At 34.9% G+C, this 21,730-nt stretch overlaps 2 protein-coding genes across 2 annotated transcripts; one reads left to right on the plus strand and one right to left on the minus strand.

The window, feature by feature from the left end:
- Positions 1-3,438: 3,438 nt before the first annotated feature.
- On the minus strand, positions 3,439-5,747 carry LOC121249796 (uncharacterized protein At5g39865). The gene is given in 2 exon segments (XM_041148596.1): positions 3,439-3,894; positions 3,897-5,747. Coding segments are annotated over 2 exon segments (1,338 nt in total). The 5' UTR covers positions 5,028-5,747; the 3' UTR covers positions 3,439-3,687.
- Positions 5,748-16,904: 11,157 nt separating this feature from the next.
- LOC121249800 (homeobox-leucine zipper protein HAT7-like) lies at positions 16,905-19,270 on the plus strand. Its single transcript, XM_041148601.1, has 4 exons — positions 16,905-17,286; positions 17,370-17,749; positions 18,430-18,983; positions 19,116-19,270. Exons 1-3 carry the CDS (start codon positions 17,154-17,156, stop codon positions 18,766-18,768), a joined length of 852 nt encoding a protein of 283 aa, XP_041004535.1. The 5' UTR covers positions 16,905-17,153; the 3' UTR covers positions 18,769-18,983; positions 19,116-19,270.
- The last annotated feature ends 2,460 nt before the right edge of the window (positions 19,271-21,730 follow it).

Genomic DNA, 21,730 nt, shown 5'->3' on the forward strand with positions numbered 1-21,730 from the left:
TTTTTTTTTTTTTTAATCACATTTCGGTCTAATTATTGTAGCTGACTGTGTATCGATATGACCTTAGAATCATCAATGAAGAATATCAACCATATGAGAATTGTTGGATGATAGGACTGTAACTAGAGGAAGAGCTACAAGTGTGGATAAGTGAGTGTGCATGATTACGTACATCTCCTGCCATCAAATTTTATTCAGTGATTTCAACGTGAAGTAGAAGGAAATAGTTTGATTAGAATAATCGGTTGCTACCAGATATATTGAAGAGTAAAATTAAGGACAGTTTAGAATATAATTTAAATATATATATATTTTTTTCTCTTCGTTTAAACAGTTTAGACTAATAATGATTTAGCTTAATATCAGAGTAAAGTATAATTTTACAAGTGATGATTCAACTAATATATCTAAAAATCCATTAAATGCACCCCAACATTTATGTCAAAATCAGCGTTGTTACATGGATGTACAAACACTTCATAAAGTTAAAAAGTACTAGTTTTTCACTTTCACACGAACCAGCTTCTTAATGCCACATTGCTTTTTTCCTTCACGTACGTGTCAACTAACTCATAATTTTAAAAATACTTCTTTCTCGGCTGCCAACCAAATATCATAAACTTATTCTGCATCCCTGTCCAACCACCCCTGCCGTCTACCTTTCATCATTGTCTTTACAACCCAACAAACTCCTTAATTGCGTAGCAAATTTAAAAGAAAGAGAGAAAAAAAAAAGAACAGCAAACTCCTTAAATTAATGTCCTAATGATGGGTCATCTGATGTTAGATGTTATTGTCCTTACCTTAGTTATGAATCTAGCTAATCTTTGTGAGACGGTGAGACCTTACTTTCATGCCTAACAGTACTACCTTTGAGTGCACTAAAGCAGGAATTGATATATTGGCCTGTCTTGGTGGTGAATGCCAGAAGTTATCCCAAACATCACTACAGATTTCCCTAATTGCTTCTGATAATTCAGTATCTGCATCTCTTTTAACCTCTAGCATGTATGTGGCTGTCTTCCTTTAACACATGATTTGAGTTGCCAGTTTCCAGAAAACCTGCAGATTATGCCAATCTTATCATTTGTCCAGTAGCATGGAAATTTTCCGGGCCATGAAACTTATGGCACTCCAACTATTTTTTTTTTTTTTTTTTTAGGACAATCCAGCAAACATGGACCCTATTTTGTTTTGTTTTATAGTATTTATAACAACAGTTTAATTAAGCTTATAGTTGATACAACATGAGTAACTACTCAACATTATTAGAACAATCGCAACAACCAAAGCTTTTATGGTTCTTTTCATGATGCCATGAGCTCAGATATATAATGAAACTGGACAGATTTGTGAAGCATTTAATAGCAACTCATGTATGTGTTTGATAAGAAGCTTGCTAGCTCTTGTTCCTTGCTTGAATTATTTTTTGCACATTACTATATATCATTGTCCTCTACCTCTTGAGGTCTTACCATCACAAAACAGACAATGACTTGATTAGATAGCAAAAGTAGTAGTGTCATGTCGCCTATAACCTTTTGTAGTTTTATAGGCTCAAGGTCCATCCAAAACTGATTATAAGGAACATGAATATTGAAGAGAGATATCAGCAGGTAAAGATCATAAAACGTGTACATATTTTGGCTCTTATAATTGATGTCGTTTCTGCGTCCCTTAGCTGTTCCACCTTATGTAAATGGAACTACATGAAAACTATATGTCTTGACTTATTTGAGGTTCGAATTAAAGCACATCTTCCAACTACTCTTATCATGAAGCCGTGGCTCCCTCTAATTAAACGCAGTCCTTTATAGTTTATATCATTGAGTCGGATTCGGTATGTTTTCTTTTTTTCTTTTTTAAATCGTCCTCGAGTCTTGGTCTTGGAGCATCGGCAGCACAAACATCCTTTTAAGATTTTTTTTCCAATTGAATATTTGCTTCAAAGATTTTAGTAGTGGGTAGGCTTCAGTTTTGAAGGTAATAATATATGAGAAATAATAATTACAGTCGTGAATGTGAAAGTGCCGCATAATCACTTTAAAAAAATAAATAAATATAGAATCTACATGAAAAAAAATTAACTTTTTAATAACAAATTTCACTCTTTTTCAAAATTGATGCACGGTATTTTCGCATTAAATGACATTACTCAATATATATATATATATATATATATATGAGCATGTTATGTTGGACTATGGAATTTCATGGCATTTAAGCTGGGTATTGAGTAACTTATTTGCCTATCTTTGCAAGGGTCCAAAGAAAAAAAAGAAAGATTTTATCCTGTGTCGTTCACATCGTCACTTGGCTTTGAAAAGAAAAAGTCTGCTCTGCGGGTTGACCTTTGAGCGCTTCTTCACCGGTCCCAAATATGCAAACGAATGGGAATTTGACCATTTCATTCTTCGGTTTTGGTCACCGGTCTTTTTGGCCACTCGCTGGCGTTGACCCGTATACCATTCTTCACCTAATTTGCTTACAGCTTTATTATTGTATATATATATATATATATATATTTTTTTTTTTGCCTATTTTTTTTTTAGGAAGATGATAAATATATAAATACTCACAAACGTTAATAATAAACTTCAAAAAGTTGATCCAACAATCCTCACTGCCACTGAGATAATAAAGCCGACCTATACTATTTTATTTATCGATTAATCAGAGGGGAAGCTTTTGGTGATGGGCTATTTTGTTTGTTTCTTCACTTTTTGTGCATACGAAGTGGACTTCTCGATTTTGCCACTATTCAAATGTGGTGCAATGGTTGCAATTGTCAAACAAAAGGTCACTTTACCACATCTTCGGAGATCTATGGCTGAAATTATACTCGGCCAAAATAGGTCACAAACCAAACTCTTCTAATGAATTCATTGCAATTTGCCCCAATCAAAGCCATGGCTCTTGGAAGAATTTTTTTTTTCCCTTTTTTCTCTTGGGTAAGATGGTGATCCCTATTCGTGCCCTGCTGCAAATGACCCATTTCAATTGGCCTATTTCATCATTCTGATTTGCATCAGACCATAGCTTCTTGTCAAGAGTTTATCTTAAATTTTATCATCTTTAGTCATGGCTAATATGCAATATATTTTTAAGTGATTTGCAGCTATTAAAACATGTTGCATCAACAAGTGTGGTAGAGCACTACCAATACAACTAATACAACTGGAGAAATTACTTATATCAGCCGCTGTAGCCGCAGCACACCGTGTTGAGAAGAAAAAAAAAAAGACTATATATAGTGTGCGGAGAGTACGGCTGATATATAGCCGTGCTCATACAACTGACCCATAACCTTTAGACCACTACACTTAGATGGCAATTTTGAGAAAAATAGCTTTGCAAGATGGAAGAGGAAGACGAGCTGCTACTGCATATTTCATGTAACATCTTGTAAATTACATATGGGAGGAGAAAGTATACAAGTTCTGAAATCAAAATTTATATGTATACAGCCCTTATAACATTCTTTTGAGGTTGAGGAAACCTGCTTAGAACACATTATTCACCTCTCCTATTACAGTTTTTTTTTCTCATTAATCTCCAACCAAACATACCAAATACTCCACTGTACAACAAACAACTCTCACAAAGGGAAAATTAAATTAGGGAACCAAAAAGCGAAAAGAAATGGACACAAAAATGGGAAAGTACCTTGTCGGTGCAACCTGAAAACTAATAGCAACATATGGGGCAGCGTATAAGCCCGTTTTCATTGCAATCAGGGCAACGTTGGAACCCATACTCACCCTCCTCATCACCACATTCTTCTTCCTCTTCTTCATCGCGTTCATAGTAAATTTTACAGCTTCCTGAACATGTCTCACAAGGCACAAACCTTATATCCCCACAAGCCTCACACGCTAGACCAGGACCCCAACTCCACCACCACCATCCACTCTTTCGCAACACTCTACCACCTTCTCGAGCTGACCATCCTCGTGTAATCGCCGGATTTCCTCAGCCCCGCCTATGTACTTTTTCCCTACAAACACCCTCGGCAAGCCTCCCCCATTAAACTCATCTCCCAATAGCTCTTTGAGCTCCTCCTTGAACCCCGAATGCATCGACATGTCCCGCTCATCAACTCGGATGCCAAGGCCTTTTATGATCACCCTCACATGGCAACAATCCTCATACGTCTTCCGCACCCCTCGCAGGCTTGTGAAGTACACCACCACTTTGTCCTTCCCGCATTTGTAATCACTCACAACAGTACCATTTACCTTCTTTTCACTGTCGACATCCAAGGGCAAGTCATTGCTGGCTTCTGTAGCCGATTGTTGCTCTTGGTGTTTATCATTGTCCAGTGACCGAAGGTGAAATGGGTTATCAGGTGGCAGCTCTTGGAGTGATTTCCTGAACGTAGAAATGACTTGGGGATCGAATTGGGAAATCATATCCACGGAATCCGCATCATCTTCCCCCACAAGAAGCCACATAGGCTTCGGCGAGGCAGTGCCATTTCCTTGAAATCTTGACTTTGGACGATCAAAAGCAATATCAACCGGAATCGGATTTGGACTGCGAACAACATCAAAAGAAAAGCTCCTGAAGTGATTAGGGGACCGCAGAGGACTAACGTCTTCAAGGCCTTCCATTAATTCCCATGTATTGATGGTCTCGGGCTCTCCTGGTGGCGTTCTAATCGGCGTCCTGGGAACAGTTTTTGGGATTTTCTCTTCGATCATGTTTGACCATGTTTTGGCCTCGATTAGGCCTAATGCAAATTCCTTGCTCTTCTTCCGGTTGTCCTCGACATAGCCAATGTAATTGCCATCGCCGTTAGTGAGATCATCGTCGACATCGATGATCTTCTTGTTGAAATGGTTGATTTGGGTGGAAGGCTCGAGCTTGATTGAACCCAGTGTGGAGGAGGTGAGAGCGACAACATGGTAGCTATCGCCTTGGCTCTGTGGTGGGTGGTGGATGTGCATAGAGTAGCTTCTGGGGGCAGGGGAATAGGGGCTCTGGCAGTGCCGGCATCGCTTTTGCTTCGAACTTGCGCAACCCATTAACCCCCCCACAAACACAATCAAGATTGGATTGGAAAGGAAACAAAAGTAAAAGGTGTGAACGAAAAATATGATAATTGGAACTAGGATTAGATTGAAAAGAACATTCCCGTGGGAATGAGCTGGATGAGTTGGGTTATTGGTGGAGATTCGATTAAATAAAGCACAACTTCCAGGAAATGAGGCTCTTTAAAAAAATACAATATTTATAGAACTTTTATTAAGGATGATGATGAACAAAAGTGCTTACCTTCTCGTTCTTCAGTGATAACCATTAAAGCGCGTCAGCTCAGAAAACTACAAATTTGTAACAGCGAAATTCGAAACCGTCAAAGACCCAGTTTCAGAATTTGGCTTTAATTAAACTGGCACTAATGGATCTTCAATGGAAGAAAATAAATTCAAATGGTGATGATCCACAGAAAATGCTCGTTCAGAATTCGAAAGAATTGTCGGAAGAAGAAGACAAAAGCCGAAGCAGAAGTGGGCTTCGCAGATCTTTGGAATTTCCAAAGATCCCCCCCTCGTGAAATGATAACAAAAGAAGGAAAATTGGGAAGCCGTCCGTGGAAGGAAAACTCGCTTATAGAAAAGGAGGAAAGTGAAATGGGATTCCGAAGTCAAAGAACGAGAGCGACGAAGAAGAAAGACCAATTCACCACCTGATCCCACACGCTCTCTTTTCTGTCTATCTTCTAGAGAAAGGCAACTGCGAACCGATTTGTAGTTGGCAGCGGCAATGTATACAATGTACGTTATGCCAAATAGAAATATTCAAAAATTAATAATAATAAAAAAAGAAAAAATATATTTGTCCTCCTAACTTCCATCATCTTTCCATCATTCCATGATGTGCAATTAGATGATAGGTTTATAAGTAAAATGCAATAAATAATTTCTAATCACCTAATGGCACATCATAAGATAATGGAAGGATGATAGAAGTTGAAATGATGAGTAGCATTACTCATAAAAAAAAGATTTTCTGTGTTTAATTGTTTATTTTTCTTTTACTAATTGTGAAAGAAATTGGTGAATACAAAAAGGGAAGAATGAGATGAGATGAGTAGCACTGTTCATTCGAGCCGAATTTTTTCCCGGCCAAGATCTGAAATCCGAATCGCAAAACTCGGACCAACGCGATCTGGGTATGGGTTAGGGACCCGGTACCCCAGTCTTTTTTTTAAAAAAAAAAAAAAAATCCCTTGATTGATAAACCCCCCCCCCACTCACTTCTCTCTCTCTCTCTCTCTCTCTCTCTCTCTCTCTCTCTCTCTCTCTCTCTCTCTCGTTGTGCTGCGAGAGAAGTAGAAACCCTAGTTGCCGCCATCATGACCCTGTCGCCTCATCTCCTTCGCCGTCACCGCATCTCCGTCGCGATCAACCTTTGCCTTTAGGTCGTTGTTCCAGTAAACCCCCCCAACTCACCTCTCTCGCTCGTTGCACTGCGGCAAAAGCAGAAACCCTGAGTCCCTAGCCACCGCCATTGTGACCCCGTTGCATCATCTCCTTCGCCGTCAACCTTTGCCTCTAGGTCGTTGTTCCGATTCTCTCTCTATCTCTCTCTCTCTCTCTCCCCCCTTGTAACTATGTTTCTGTGCGTGAGTACAATGTTAGTGGGTGTGTGAACTATTGACCATTGAGATGGGTTGTGCAGTGGTGGATGGATGCTTTGACCATTTGTTTGCTGGTGGCCGTGTGGTTTTTGGAATGTTTGGAAACTTTTTTTTTTTTTAATCTATATTGGGTATCGACTTATTTATAGATTCGTTGATTCTCTATTTTAATAAATCTATTTGGTTGTTGGGAAAGTTGAAGGAAAAAAGCCTAAATTTGTTTACTTTGTCATTTTCACTCTCTGTATGTACTCATCCATGCTCAAAGTTTAATGAATCTGTTTGGTTGTTGGGAAAGTTGAAAGAAAAAAGCCCAAAGTTGAAGGAAAAAAAATCGAGTACAACCTAGAACCCGAATTCCTGGGTTTCAAAAACCCGGGTTCTGGTCCGGGTATATCCAGAATCCCGAGTCGGAATCCGGATGAACACCCTTAGTGATGAAATGGTTTTAGATGAGTTAAATAAAATATTGTTAGAATATTATTTTTTAATATTAGTATTGTTTTGAAATTTGAAAAATTTAAATTGTTTATTACATTTTGTATGAAAATTTAAAAAAATTATAATGATGAGATAATTTTTGTATCTAAATGAGCTTTGAGTCGGTGGAATTTTGGAGATTTTCCCCCACGAACATATGTAGCCATATTAGACATTTCGGGATTAAGACATGTTTCAGCTAAGAAAAACAAATATATAAAAGTTACTTTCAAACATATGTAGCCTTATGTAGTACCTTAAATTACAATTTATTTACATAAATAGATCTTAACTTATTCAAGAGATAACTATTTAAATAATAATAATAATAATAGTAGGTAGGGCTCCTAATGTAAAAATTGAGAGGTTTGATCTGATTTAATTAAATATTTTAGATTAAAGTTCAATTACCCATATACATTTTAATACGATATTATTCAAACACCTACACTTTTAAGATATGAGTAATGATACCCGCATAATTATTTTTATAATCTTTTATACAACTATATATATATTTTAAATTGAGTGTATTTCTATAAAATAATATTATTTTATAGAAATATTTCTTATTTAAAATATAATTATAAAAATAATTTAATATATATCATTTCTATTTTCAATAAGGTATGGGTGTAGAAAGAATTTGTAAATTCGATATAAAACTAATAAACTAAGGTTGAAAATTTTCGCAAAATTGATGGATGGAAACTCGGACTTCTCGTACACGAACGGTTAATCAGAAGAATAATGTTACTTTGTCCTTTTATTTTGTTTTTTTATTTTGACTGTTCATATATTTAATTTTTATTTTATTTAATAATTAAAAAAGTGATTATTAGTATATTAGTATTTTTTTATTTTTTAAAAATCTTTTAAACATATTTAAAAAATATTTGAAATAAAAAATAAAAAATAAGAAAAATATAATTTACACCAAGCGCTCACCAAGTGGGCGAAAAAAGTGGGTCGATATCTTCTATATGTGAAAAAGGTAGCGTTAATATCTGATGGAAATTTAAAAAGTAACACAAATCGAAGCATCAGGGATTTGAATAAAAAAAAGACTTTCAAAGACTGCTCCTGCTCAAAAAATGAAGAATATGTCATTACAACAAAAAATGAAATTTTCTTATTAATTTATTGTAATTAAAAGATTATTTATAATTAATTTTAACTATAAATAGTTATTTTGTTATAATTAACTAGTCATAAATAAGCAGTTTTCTTATAGTGTATTATCGTTGAAAGGTTAATTAAATACTTTAATTTAAATGTTAGTTATCACTTTCGATGGATCATGATAATCCTTATTTAAATAAAACCTGAATAATTAGTTTTGAACTAATTGTCTAAAATTTGTTTATTTTAAAAGTAATGCTATTCATCATCTATTTTTTTTATCATTCTCTCATCATCCCATGATATGGCAAGAGTGATTGGAGACTATTTATTATATTTCATTTGTGAACCTATTATCTAATATTATATGATGAGATAATAAGAAAATAGATGATGAATATATTTTTTCTTATTTTACTATCCATTTGATTTAAAAAAAAAATATCATTTTTATACTTGTGAGATTTGGTCTGTTTAATTTGAAATTATATTTTAGAATCTCAATAACTGACCTCCAATTGAATGTTCTTAAAAATCTGAAATAAATATATTTTTGAAACAATATTGAAACGTTGATGTTGCTTGCGGGCCGGGATACTATAATTGACTAGAGTTTAACAAACAATAATAAGATTTAGGATTGTCTCGATCATTCCAAATCAATTGAGGAAAATAAAGTATTAGGTAATTAATATGGCCATTAATTTTCTTCATGAAATCTCATGATGATCTACTCGAAGTTAAGAAGGGATATACAAGAGTCAGGTCGGATCAATGGTAACGTCATTTAGGCCATTGTTAAGGCCCCACCTTATGTAAGGCTTTTAAAAATAAAAATGAGATGTTTTATTTAAAAATAAAATAAAAATCATTTCATTAAATAAAATTTTAAATAATTTTTATAGTTTTTAATGTGTGAGAGACCCCATAATATTAAATATAATTTTTAATATAACAAATTTTTTTTATAAGTAATACAATGAATTCTTTATATTTTAAATAATTTTTTTAAGTTCTTGCTAAATTGAAGTACAAAATCTACATTGAGGCCTCATTTTAAGTCATTGTAAATATAAATTCCTAAAAGCTATATTTAAAAATTTTAAATAAAATATCATTTTATTAAAAATTTTGAAAATATTCTATATAATAATTTATATTTTATTATATTATAATTATAAATGACTCACTTAAATTTTACCATAACCCTCAATTTGTATTGAGCTGCCCTGACAAGAGTTCACCGTCTCTATTACCATATCAAATAATGTAATAAAATGTCAATTGAACAACATAGTACTGTTGGGTGTCCGTACTGCCAGATCACCGATACTCTTCCAATTGAGTTCCAATATTGGCATTATCGTGCACTTTGAAAGGAACTCAGTTAGATATATTAATATATTGGTGATGTATTTCTACAACATTTATTTGGAAGAACTTGCGTGCAGTTGCATATCATGATCATGGTGGTTGCCTGGTTGGTAATTTAATTATGTTGCATACGTACATCTAATTAGTAAATACTTCCATTCAAAAAATCGTGGGTCGATCGATCTGTGGGTGAGAATTGGGCCGGTATATATGTTTCATAATGTGATGTGGTACGTCCCAAATTGAGTAACCTGGAAATTATGAACGTACGCAATTGAATTATTAATTTGTAAACTAATAGTTTCTCGCTAGATATCCTTGAGAGTGTCATGAGTTGAAACTAACACAAAAAATGACTCGCAAGACTTGATAATTTGAACAATATTATTGAAGTTAAAAAATGATGTAAATATATATATATATATATATATATGAATTTCGTGTAGATCAAGAAGTTTAGAATTGTATATTAAAAGCTATCAGCGAAGATCACAAATTTTATCCTAAAATCAAGACAACGGATAAGCTGTTTAGACAAGGACAGTGGCATAAGCTCTTGTTTATGTTTCTCGCTGGATATAGTGATAAGATTTCGATCGAGCGTATATAATATGTGTGTGTGACCTTCAAATGCCAATAACGTCATATATAGAGTCTCATGTGTTGTGTGAAATTTAGGTCTCGTTTGTTTTTTACTAAATTTCTCAACTTATTTAATCTCATGTAATCATTATAAGTTTTTCAAATTTTCATACAAAATAAAATAAATAATTCAACTTTTTTAAATCTCAAAATAAAAATAATATTAAAAAAATATATTCTAACAATATTTTATTTAACTTTTAATTTTTATTTCAATTCATCTCATATGTGAAAACAAACGAGACTGAGTCTCTAGATTCTTTACGATCCACATGTTCTCGTGAAAGCATATATGCAATTGATTTCGACACGACGAAGTTGAAAACTTAGAAAGGAAACAAAAAAAAAAATCACTGATCGTAAAGTGACTCAATCCCATATGATCACAGCAAGAAGTACTACACAGGATCCCTGCATATAATATGGGGATTGTCTCGGCTAATTATTACGAAAGCACGGGGGACTTGGCCATCCACGTGATGGCACGTGGATAGTCTCCTTTGTAATTACAGATCTTACTACTACAATGATGGCTGCACCTCTGGATGGGGATCGAGGCAGGCATCCATGCAGTTCCATAAACCTAAATTAGGTACATATATGTACGGTACGGATCGAGATTAACAGATTAATATTTCCACATGATGCATGTGGGGAAAATGATGGGGAGGCAAAGGGCCGCCAGGAAGGAATAGTTTAGCACTCATTAAATTTGATAGATTTCTTCGGCCATATATTTTGAAAGAGATCATCATGATCTGCATCCAAAGCATCGATCGGTTAGAGCTGTACGTAAAACTGATCATCAAGTGACAAGAGAACGTACACATGATCGATCGTACTTTCAATAATGTCCATGCGAAGATTAACTTAATTTACACATGACTTTGTATTGGATCAGCAGATTAAAACACTCCATCTCCTTGTAATAATGGGGAAGAAGAAGAAGAAGATCATGCACGCATGCATGGTGCTCTTTTAAGACTGCATGCTCGCATATATGGTTTCCGCGAGGCCACGATTCTGATGACTGCTAACTGTGACGTGCATGCCACTCTCCCTGCATTAAGCTGAAAACAAGGAAAATCTATAAAACAATACGATTGACCACTTTTTTGGGGTTATTTAATTAAAGGAATTAATATTAATGAAATGGGTCTGCGGAGTGAGTTAGTGGCTTCTTGGATGGAATGTCTGTCTGCCTCTTCTTGCTAATTCCCCATCTACTACTTTCATGGCCTCCACTACCCCATGCATGCAGCTTTTTGCTAATTAATTTATTATTCCGAGTTGCTTCGCCAAATTAATTTCTTATCATGAGACATGCATTTCGATTATGAATCGAATGGTCGATGTTCTGCGAACGTTCAATCTGATTTTTTTGGGATGAGAATCAGGCAAGCTGTAACATGCATGTGGCCACAACCCCAAATCTGCAATTTAGTATGTGTATATGTTCTGGGACACTGAGTTTTGCAGAGGTTAAGGCTTCTAGTTTAGGAACTATTTGCCATTTATGGAATATATGCAAGTAATGATTTGGAAAGTCGTCGTTTCCGAAAACTAGATATCGTTAGAAAAAGTAGGCCAAAAGATCGATGTTATCAGGAATATAAAATTTGAGAAATGATATTTATCGTCTGGGTAAACTGCACTACTTTTTTTAATAAAATAAATAAATATTAGATTCACATAAAAAAAAAAAAAAAATTTAATAATAGATCTCACTCTTTTACAAAACGATTATGCGATGTTTGCGTATTCCATAATTCAATCTAACATTACTCATAAAATTATGCATGCCATTTATTTTCATTTTTTGTTGCATGGTAAAGTAGAAACAATGTGGAAATAAGCCACATATTGTACAGAACTTTTCTTTCACGTTACTTCCATACAGAAATTCATACCTGATCAATTATTTCCCTTGTCGGATATAGTCTTATTTTCCCTTTTCCTACTGAAATTGTGTTGTCTCAGGCTGTTGCGAATCGTATGGGCCTGGCTAGCTGTTCGTGAAGTGGAGATAAGGCTTACAATAATAGACTTCAGTTTGAACTAAAGGCCGAAGTCAGCATTGGGCCATGTCGGCATGAGCACGCAACTGAAGGCCTGATATGTAGCCATAACGTTGGACCGCAGGTTTTGTGTTGTTTGTAAAGAGCTCTGCCCAAGGGACGCTTGAATAAACCGATCCAGTACATCAGATTTAAGTCCTTCAGCCCAAGAACTTCAGTTGGAAAAGAGGCCCAGACAAACTTTATTTTGTTTTATTACGCAGTTTTAGCTGAAAGTCTAAACTCAGCTGCTAAAGAACGTATGATCGTGTCTGGTGAATTAGGGTCTAGATGCTTGTCCAATGAGACTTTTTTTCCCCAGACATTATTGTGACTTGATTATTAGGTTTTCTTGCAATCTTTTTTTTGGAGTGTCTATCGATTCTACTACTGATGCTAGAGATCGACAAGTCCAGATCATTAATTCAAGTCTCGTGTAGTTGCTTTGAAAAATAATAGATCTTACTAAAAAAAATTATAAAAAAGGTTTAATTTTTTTAATTTTTTTTAATTTATCTATGTTGGAGTCTATTTTTTTTTAAAAAGACTATATGAGATTTGCACATACATCACATTTGGTGGTCTATTTACGTACGGTCTACCGTAGATGCTGATAAGATCAAATCTTGATGTCCCTATTAATCCCTTGTAATCCAATACAACGACACCATTTTGTGATAGCTAAAATCAACTTATTTTGCAGCTTTTAATTTTGTAAACACGTATGCGGAAAATATTTTGTAATTTGGTATCTTTCGTATAAAATATATTATTGCTACACTAAAAAACGGTAGAGCTAGCACTTCATAACTCCAAACTTTAGTCCATCTAATATCGTGTTACCTTGAGGTGAAATAACTTATGTGAAAGCCCTTATGATCACACTACAAGAAAATGAATTTTTGTGACTAATTTATTGCAATTAAAAGATTATTTGTAACTAATTTTAGTTGTAAATAATCATTTCGCTAGAATTAACTGGTCGTAAATAAGCAGTTTCTTATAGTGTCAGTTGTATGCATGATAGAGCCTAATAGTTTAAAGCAGAAAAAGCTGCAAGTCATCCCGGATCATGATGAAGATGTTGATAATTAAGGTTAATTATCAGTATTACTTCTGCATGCATGAACATTAAAGTATTGTATATTGTATGTATGGTTTGAAGATCAAAAGAACCACTTGCCTAGAAAAAAATAAAAAAATAAAAAAATAATAAAGATGGTCTGCATGTGTCTGTGGTTGAAGAATCTCAGAGAGAGAGAGAGAGAGCAGAGGCACATGGGAGCAGGAGGCCGGCATGTGGAGATCAAGATTCAGAGCACTTGCTTTAATTAATGTTGTAAGGTGATCAACAGCAGCTAGCAACAAGGAATAACATGGATTCACCCCGATTCCTCCAAAGAAGGAAATGTTGCCTGACGCTTTACTCCTTTAAATTAAACATAGAATTCCCGGCGGTGGCCACCGGCCTCCTCCTGATCTCCACAAATACGTACGTGAATATATGGGTGATTGATGGTGGGTCTACCTCACAAAAAAAGAAAACCGAAAGCAACAAATGATCTATTCATCAATGGCTAAATGACACGTGCTATATATTCCACACAAAGACTCCGGCCGGTCGTTACTCTTTCAAAAAGGTCATGACATTATTATTATTGTAACGTATAAGGAATGGGAGAGATGCCCCTATTTTTTGATCCGTTAATCCGTGCACGCTATATATATATATATATATATATATATATATATATATATTATATATATATATATGTATAGGTATGTATGTATGTATGTATGTATGTATATATATATATATATGTATGTTTTAATTTCTAATTTGCTATAAATTACATGGAGCTAGCTAGGGATTGTACCACAGCCGAAGGCCCAAAACCAAGCGTACTTAATTTTTTTTAATATATTTGATCATGTGTTAGTTTTTTTTTAAGACGACAAAACCGAAAGTTAATGCATTATAATTTTTATATATACCTTCCATTTTCTAATGGTATTCGAGCAATATCTATGGAGGCCAGACACGTTGAGAAGCATGCATTCATGAAAACGAGGTTAATTTGCATGGACTTTGTTGGCCTTACTATATATATATATATATATGCTCAAATCCCTAGCTAGCTAGAGTCATTAATAAGTTTCAGAACCCATGCAAGGTGACACACGGAATATGGATTCTTATGAATATAAATAGATCAACTTACCCGAAATTAATCTCCAGCCATGCCAGTACTGAAAGTCTTCCATTTATTAATTATTGGATAATTGATGCAATGTCTACCTCATATATTATATATATATATGTTTTCCCAGAATGAGTGAGAAATCTAAAGCAATTGTTGTTTTCAGTCGTCATCTTCTGATGGTGGTGGCAGCCAGCAAACACTTGATGTGTTTGATTATTGAACCAAATTCAACTCATCTCAAATTAATCACTGATAAGACTCACTATTTTTTTTTAACTTTCTATATATAAGTTAAATTCATCTCAACTTACTTCATACATTTCAATTTAAAAAGTTAAATCCATTTCAACATAAAAAAGTTAAATCCATCTCAATAGAACTTATAAAATATTATTATTTACAATTTAACTCATCTTAACATCTAAACGTAACCATTTTTTTCTGTAGATTAAGCTCATTGATGGTGATGATTGTTGCAGAGTCAAATCAACAGTCTATAATTTAGCTAAGATATAAGGCCGAAAACCAAGTTAAGAGAAAAAGCCAAAAATAGATAAAACAATTTGACTTAGACTCCTAAAAGAAAAGATACACATACTCTTAAAAAGAAATAGACTGAAACTTCTAAAAAGAAAAGGTTTTACAAGATAAGTTGAACTCAATCACTTCGAGGAAATAGATCTCTCTATATAAGGAGGAGATCCCCCACAAATTTGATGAACTCTCCACAAGCTCTCCACAGAAGTTTCCTACGCCAAACTCAACTACACATAACGACTCTAAATGATCTTTTTTGAATTTTTCTATTGTATTGTGAACTATGTGAGGCCATGAGAGATTTTAAAATCACCCATTATAATAGATTTCGCCACCAAAAAACTCGTGAACATATGCATTATACCAAACCACGTAAATCTCTGTGTCTCTATTTATATTTACTTATTTATATATATTTACTTGTTTACTATTTACTTTATGGATAAATGCAAAGAACAGCTCGAATCATCATCGTAGGTTAGGATGATTCTTTACTTCCTTCTAGTCTATTGTACAAATTAAGACATTCACAAATGTTTTATATATATGGATGATGAACACTTGTGTGACAGCCAACATGAGCGGGATCTTCCTCTACACACATAAATAGACTCACCGTTTCTAAAGGTTTGAATTCTAATTGGGATGTATTTTGATAATTTATCATGAAGACCACAAAGTTCAGATATTAATAGTCAATTATTTTTTAGTAGTGTTTAAAATTAATACTGCGTTTAGATGCTAAGTTGAGCTCAGCTAAACTCAGTTCTTTATAAATAGTAGTGAGTTAAGTAGTGGAAGAAGTTATGTAAAGTCCATCTTAATTGAGTTTAAAGTGTGTTTAGATATTAAAATAAGTTTAGTACATTTTATGAGAAGTTGAAAAAGATTTTGGATCTCACATATAAAGATATGTTAAATTGAAAAAAATTATAGGTCTCACGTGTAAAGAGATTTTAAATTAAGATGAATTTAATAATTTAAAAATTAGATATTTAAATATTAGATTCAATTTGAAATTAGATTGATTTCAGTTGAATTTAATTGAACCTTGCAACTAAATGCAGAAGAGGTAATTAACACTGAGGCCTAAGCGAAGTACTAATATTTAAACTTCTAAAGATTTATTTTCCATAAACTTCTAATGATGATCTAGTGGCTTACATGTAAGCTGCCACTAGATCATCGGCATTATTAATAAATTAACCTTTTTTATTTGGCCAATGAGGGCTGGACGAGGATCTGCTCCCCCTTGGCCCTTTGTTTTACTTTTCTTTCGTTTTACATTTTTTTTTAAATGTTAATATATTAATTTATGTATAATTTTATAGTATTTTTTATGTTTTATATAGATTTTTTTTTTTAATTTCTTGTGTTCAATTGGTTCTCTCTTTTAATATCTTCTTTTGGTTTTGTATAGACTTTTGTAAGTTATATATATAGACTAGTGTTCTTATTTTTTTATTCTTTTTAAAATTTCTAGAATTTTTGGACTTTTAAATAGATCTTGGATTTTAAAATTCATTTTATGTTTTTAATTTCATTAGTTGACTGATACGTGTATTATTACCCCAGTAGTGACCCTTTCATTAAAAACAGAATTGAATTCATGATGTCAGGATATATAATAAAAAAGACAAATAAAATTTACAGTTGTAGAATACATAAATATTACGCTATCGTTTTAAAAAAATTAATAAACATGGATTTACATTAAAATAAAATAATTTTATAATAATAAATTCCACTTTTTCTTTAAACGATTGTAGAGCGCTTATCAACTCTACGCATTACACAATAAAAAAAATCTTTCCTTCCAAATTTAATTATTCTAGTCATGAGAAACAGAGATAAGTCCACGAAACAGGCTTCTGCGATATATTTCACGATTTGCAACTCCCTCCCCTCTCTCTCTCTCTCTCTCTCTCTCTCTCTCTCTCCCCTCCAAAAAATCGCTGTCTTTGATCAGTCTCTGCACCGATCGCCTCCTTTTTCTGCAAAACTTGTCATCAGCATGAGAATGAGAGCCAGACCATAACCCACGTACAGCACCATAAATTGTTGCGGAAAGATCTACAAAGCATAGGGGCATGCATGATATTCTCCAATGACATGATGGCCTTCGCACCATCTCATGGTTTCATGTTCCAAACTCAAGAAGATGATCAAGATCACCTCCCTTCCTCCAACACCCTCCGCGCATGTCTTCCTCAACAATACTATCATGGTATCTCTCTTTCTCTATCTCTCTCATATGCTCAGTAGTTTTATATGGATCTTATTTATGTGCTCGATCGGTTGCTTCTGAAGGTGGTGCGCCTTCCTTGATGAAGAGATCGATGTCGTTATCCGGCATTGACAACAAGTGTGAAGAAGTGCATGGAGATGATGAGTTGTCAGATGATGGAATACAGATTGGGGAAAAGAAGAAGAGGCTGAGTTTAGAACAGGTAAAAGGGCTTGAGAAGAGCTTTGAGTTGGGAAACAAGCTGGAGCCAGAGAGAAAAGTGCAGCTGGCTAAAGCTTTGGGCCTGCAACCAAGACAGATAGCCATATGGTTCCAAAACAGGAGGGCTAGGTGGAAGACCAAGCAATTGGAGAGAGACTATGAGGTCCTGAAGAAACAGTTTGAATCCCTCAAGGCTGACAATGATGCCCTTCAGGCCCAGAACAAGAAACTTAACGCAGAGGTACCATATTAATCCTGCTGCATCAATGGATGTGGGTTTAGCTTGTATTTACCTGCCTAATCATCAATATATATTGATATTGGTTTTCAATAGGAAAGAGAAACTTGAATTTTCTGATCTGGAAGTATTTTATTTCTTGCTTATAGTTTCTTGGCTTTTCTAGCTATGCGTTTTGGTGTTTTGAGTGTATGAAAATGAAACTTTTCTCCCTCCAATTATACTTATTAAACATCAGTATAGGTTTTCTCTGGCAAAATGAAGATACAATTTTTCTAGATCCAAATTTGTGTAGAGAATACCTATTACATTTAATTGCTAACCAGAATATTGGTGCATCATGTGTCTTGGAGAGCGCCTTAATTTTAGCTGCAGGGTACTAAAAGTCACGATTGATTCCCCCATTAACTTTTAGCTTAATTAGTTGATCGCTGATCTGAAGAAGTGTCAGTGTCTGAAGTATATCTCAGGAAAAAAAATATTATATTTATGACAATACCTCTTAACTAGATCATCTAGTTACAATGAATAAGTAATTTGAAATTTGATATACATTAATTATCTTGTACACTGGAAGAAAAGATCCAGAAGTTTATAACTTTATATATATATATATATATAGTATCCTCGTTCTCAACTTCTCCATCGATTCATGCTGGTTGCTTGTTATTGCGATGATGCAGTTATTGGTTCTAAAAAGTAAAGACCAGACAAATGAAGCCGGGTTTAAAAGCATGAAGAAGGAAACCGAGTTTTCTTGGAGCAATGGGAGTGAGAGTAGTTGTGACATGATCAACTTGGATAACTCAAGAAAATTAAGCAGTAAGCATCTCTTCCCCTCATCCCTTATAAGGCCTACAAGCATGCCCCAACTCCTCCAAAGCTCATCAAGATCCGACCACCTCCAATGGGTGAAAACTGGCCATATGACTCAAGATGAAAGCCTGAGCAACATGTTTATGACCAACATCGAAGACCAACATGATTTTTGGCCTTGGCCCGAGCAGCAGCATTTCCATTGAAGCAAGCTTCTCAAACAATTAACACTCCAGCATCTACGCGTTTCATTTAAGGGTTGGGTCTTTGAATTTATGTTGTACGTGGCAGTAGCATGTTGTATAGATTTAAATAGCTGCTCCAATTTCAAGTAGGCTGGAAATCAGTTTGGGAGAGCGATCAAACTCGGAAAAACATACTTTGTTTCTCTTCATTTTGTGGATTGATACATAAGCTTTAGGTCAATAACCCAGGTGTCTACTTGTAACCACGGTTTTCTTTCGCTACAAGTGAGGGCTATCAATAAACTTGGTGCCCGTTCTCTTCTTAAAAAAAAAAAAAAAAAGAAGAAAAAAAGATACGTAAGCTTTAGGTTGAATCATACGGTACTAATTTTTTATTTTTTCTTTTTTTCCCCTTTTTAAATGTTTACTTCTGTTCCCGGTTAAGGTACAAGTGCTACTGAGTGGGTTTCCTGCTCTGGCATGTAGCATGGGCCATGAAATAAAGATGGATTCTCTCCCCCAATCCATAGTTTTTAATTGTTTGTTGATCTGGAATCATGAGTTTGGAGATTGCACTACAAAAAACAATTGTATAGAAGTGCTTAGGAGAAGGTTTTCAAAGATGAGAAAGAAGGGGGGCTGACTTCATGCATCAGCGATTTAGGATTGATGAGAGCAAGATCTAGGTGCGAAGACGAAACAAGTTAGAAAAAGGGTGTTCGGGATTCAGAGCTCGCATTCCAAGAGGAAAGAAGCCGAGGAGAAAGGAGGAGAAGAATACAAATTGGAGGGCTAGGAAACGGTGCTCCCGATTTAGTTCGATTCGCTTTGAAGGGGACGTTTGTAATTTTCATTTGACAAGGGAAGGTATCTAACCGTCTACTGATCCTTCTGTAGAGGATCCATGTGATCTACTGCAACATTTCCCACGGGTTGACAAAACAGTAGACACAGCACGCACAGCTAGAAGATTAAAACAAAACAAAGCATTTGAATTTGGAGAATAATGCTAATTAATAATCCTTAAAGTAAAAGACAGAATTTACTACATTTCCAATTTGGATATGTAGGCTTTGACGCCAGGAGCCGATCCCAATGCACAGGAATATATTAAAATATCTGAACAGAACATTAATGCTTACAACAACGGGATTCAATGTTGAACACATATTTAAAACGGACCACTGCATGGCCATGCAGGAAATTTGTTCTGGCAGCATAAGAGGATTGGTTGTGTCGGAGCCAGGAAAAAATAGAGTGAAAAACAAAAGCATCGTTGCTTGACAAGGCTTTCAGTTTGTTCTTGACTGCATAGTACTTTTTCCCATGAGAACTGAGAAGCATGAGTACGGTTAATCTGATTTCACACCAGAAGCTAAGCATGATATAGTTCAATGATTGTAATTGCAAAGGGGAAGGCAGATGATATGCCCATTGAGTTCAATTACACCACCATATTTTAGCGTACTAGGTGCTATTAAAATAACAGAGGCAGTTATGGAGGGGGTATCATAGATACAATGTTTGAGATTTCTCTGTTTTTTAATGGTAGATAGAGGCCGCTGAGCACATGTTTGTGAGATTGGTCAACTGCTAAAATCATTTATAAAAGAAAAAAAAAAATTATCTTTATTAATTAAAGAATTTGGCGATGGGGTGATCTGTTTCCACATTCAGAACCAAGAAAACACGTATCTCCCTAAATTATGTTTCTGTTAACTGTTGACACCATTAAAGAACATAAAAATGGCAGGGAAAAAAAAATACCAAAAAGTAAGAGATGCATTGTAAGAAGCTGTCACGGGGAATGAACCCAGAATTGTAGAACCTAGATATAAGTACCAGACTTAAAACTGAGCACTTGGCGGTATTTGGTTTATCATAGTAAATCAGCCTTTCAAACACAGTGACAAATTTGGGAAAGAAAGACGAGAGGTAAAGCCATATATTCAACCTAATAGTAAGCATTCCGTGAATGAGTTTCAACTTTCACTCCTTGATCCAACCATGACTCAATGAGTTTTGTGATTCCTTAGTTACCAGAATGAAATTGCATCCAACCATGGCTATTGGCTTCTTGTGAGAAAGAAATTCCTGGGACAAGTATATCATTGTAAGGCAGGATTTGTGCCGCATGGCTTTCTTTATATCTTTATAGGTGGGAGTGAATAAAAATAAATAGATATAAATTAGCATGAAAAGATCAATTTACCTGGGGCAAAATGATAGGTCCCAAATGTAGAGAATAAAAATTACTAAAGAAATAAACTGAATTCTCTTCGGGTGAGAATAATACCACCTTTGAACATAAACTTTTTCTGCCTTTTCATTAATCGCGTTGCTGCTTAAATAGGCAAAAAGCCCATACAAACAAATATGAAGAAAAACTGAATTACTAACAACTTACCTAAAACAAAGCATGTAACAGAGCACGTCCTTAGAAACAGAGCACGTTCGTAAAACAGAATAACTTAACGAAAAAAAAGACGTAAGACTCGGTAAAACTCCTTAATTTCTGCAGCTCCACTTTCATGTAAGATTCTCATCTGTGAAGACTCAGTCCCTTCTCTATTCCTTACGTGTAACGTTTGCATGCGATTCTCTATGTCACGTTTGCATGCATTAACTCCTCACGTTCCCGCTTATTCCACATATTTGGGATTCGGTTTATGGCCCCTCTCCGAACGTCGTGGTCTATCAATACCGCCCCCAGGAAGAGGATCCTTGTCCTCAAGGTCCAAATTCGGAAACATTTGCCGTAACTTCGTTATGGGCTCCCATGTGGCTTCCTCTGGGGGAAGGTGTTTCCAGTGCACCAAGCTCTCTTCGATGAATTGAGTTCCTTGTTTGACCCAGCGGAAGTTTAAAAGAGCTTGTGACTCTAATAAAACCACTCCTTCATCTGTGAAAGGTGGTAACTCAATTGTGGCTGGTCCGCGTTCCTTCCATTGTCTTGATACGGTTTGAGTAATGATACATGAAA

The sequence above is a fragment of the Juglans microcarpa x Juglans regia genome, chromosome 2D, assembly GCF_004785595.1.
Source record: "Juglans microcarpa x Juglans regia isolate MS1-56 chromosome 2D, Jm3101_v1.0, whole genome shotgun sequence".
In the NCBI taxonomy this organism is placed as follows: domain Eukaryota; kingdom Viridiplantae; phylum Streptophyta; class Magnoliopsida; order Fagales; family Juglandaceae; genus Juglans; species Juglans microcarpa x Juglans regia.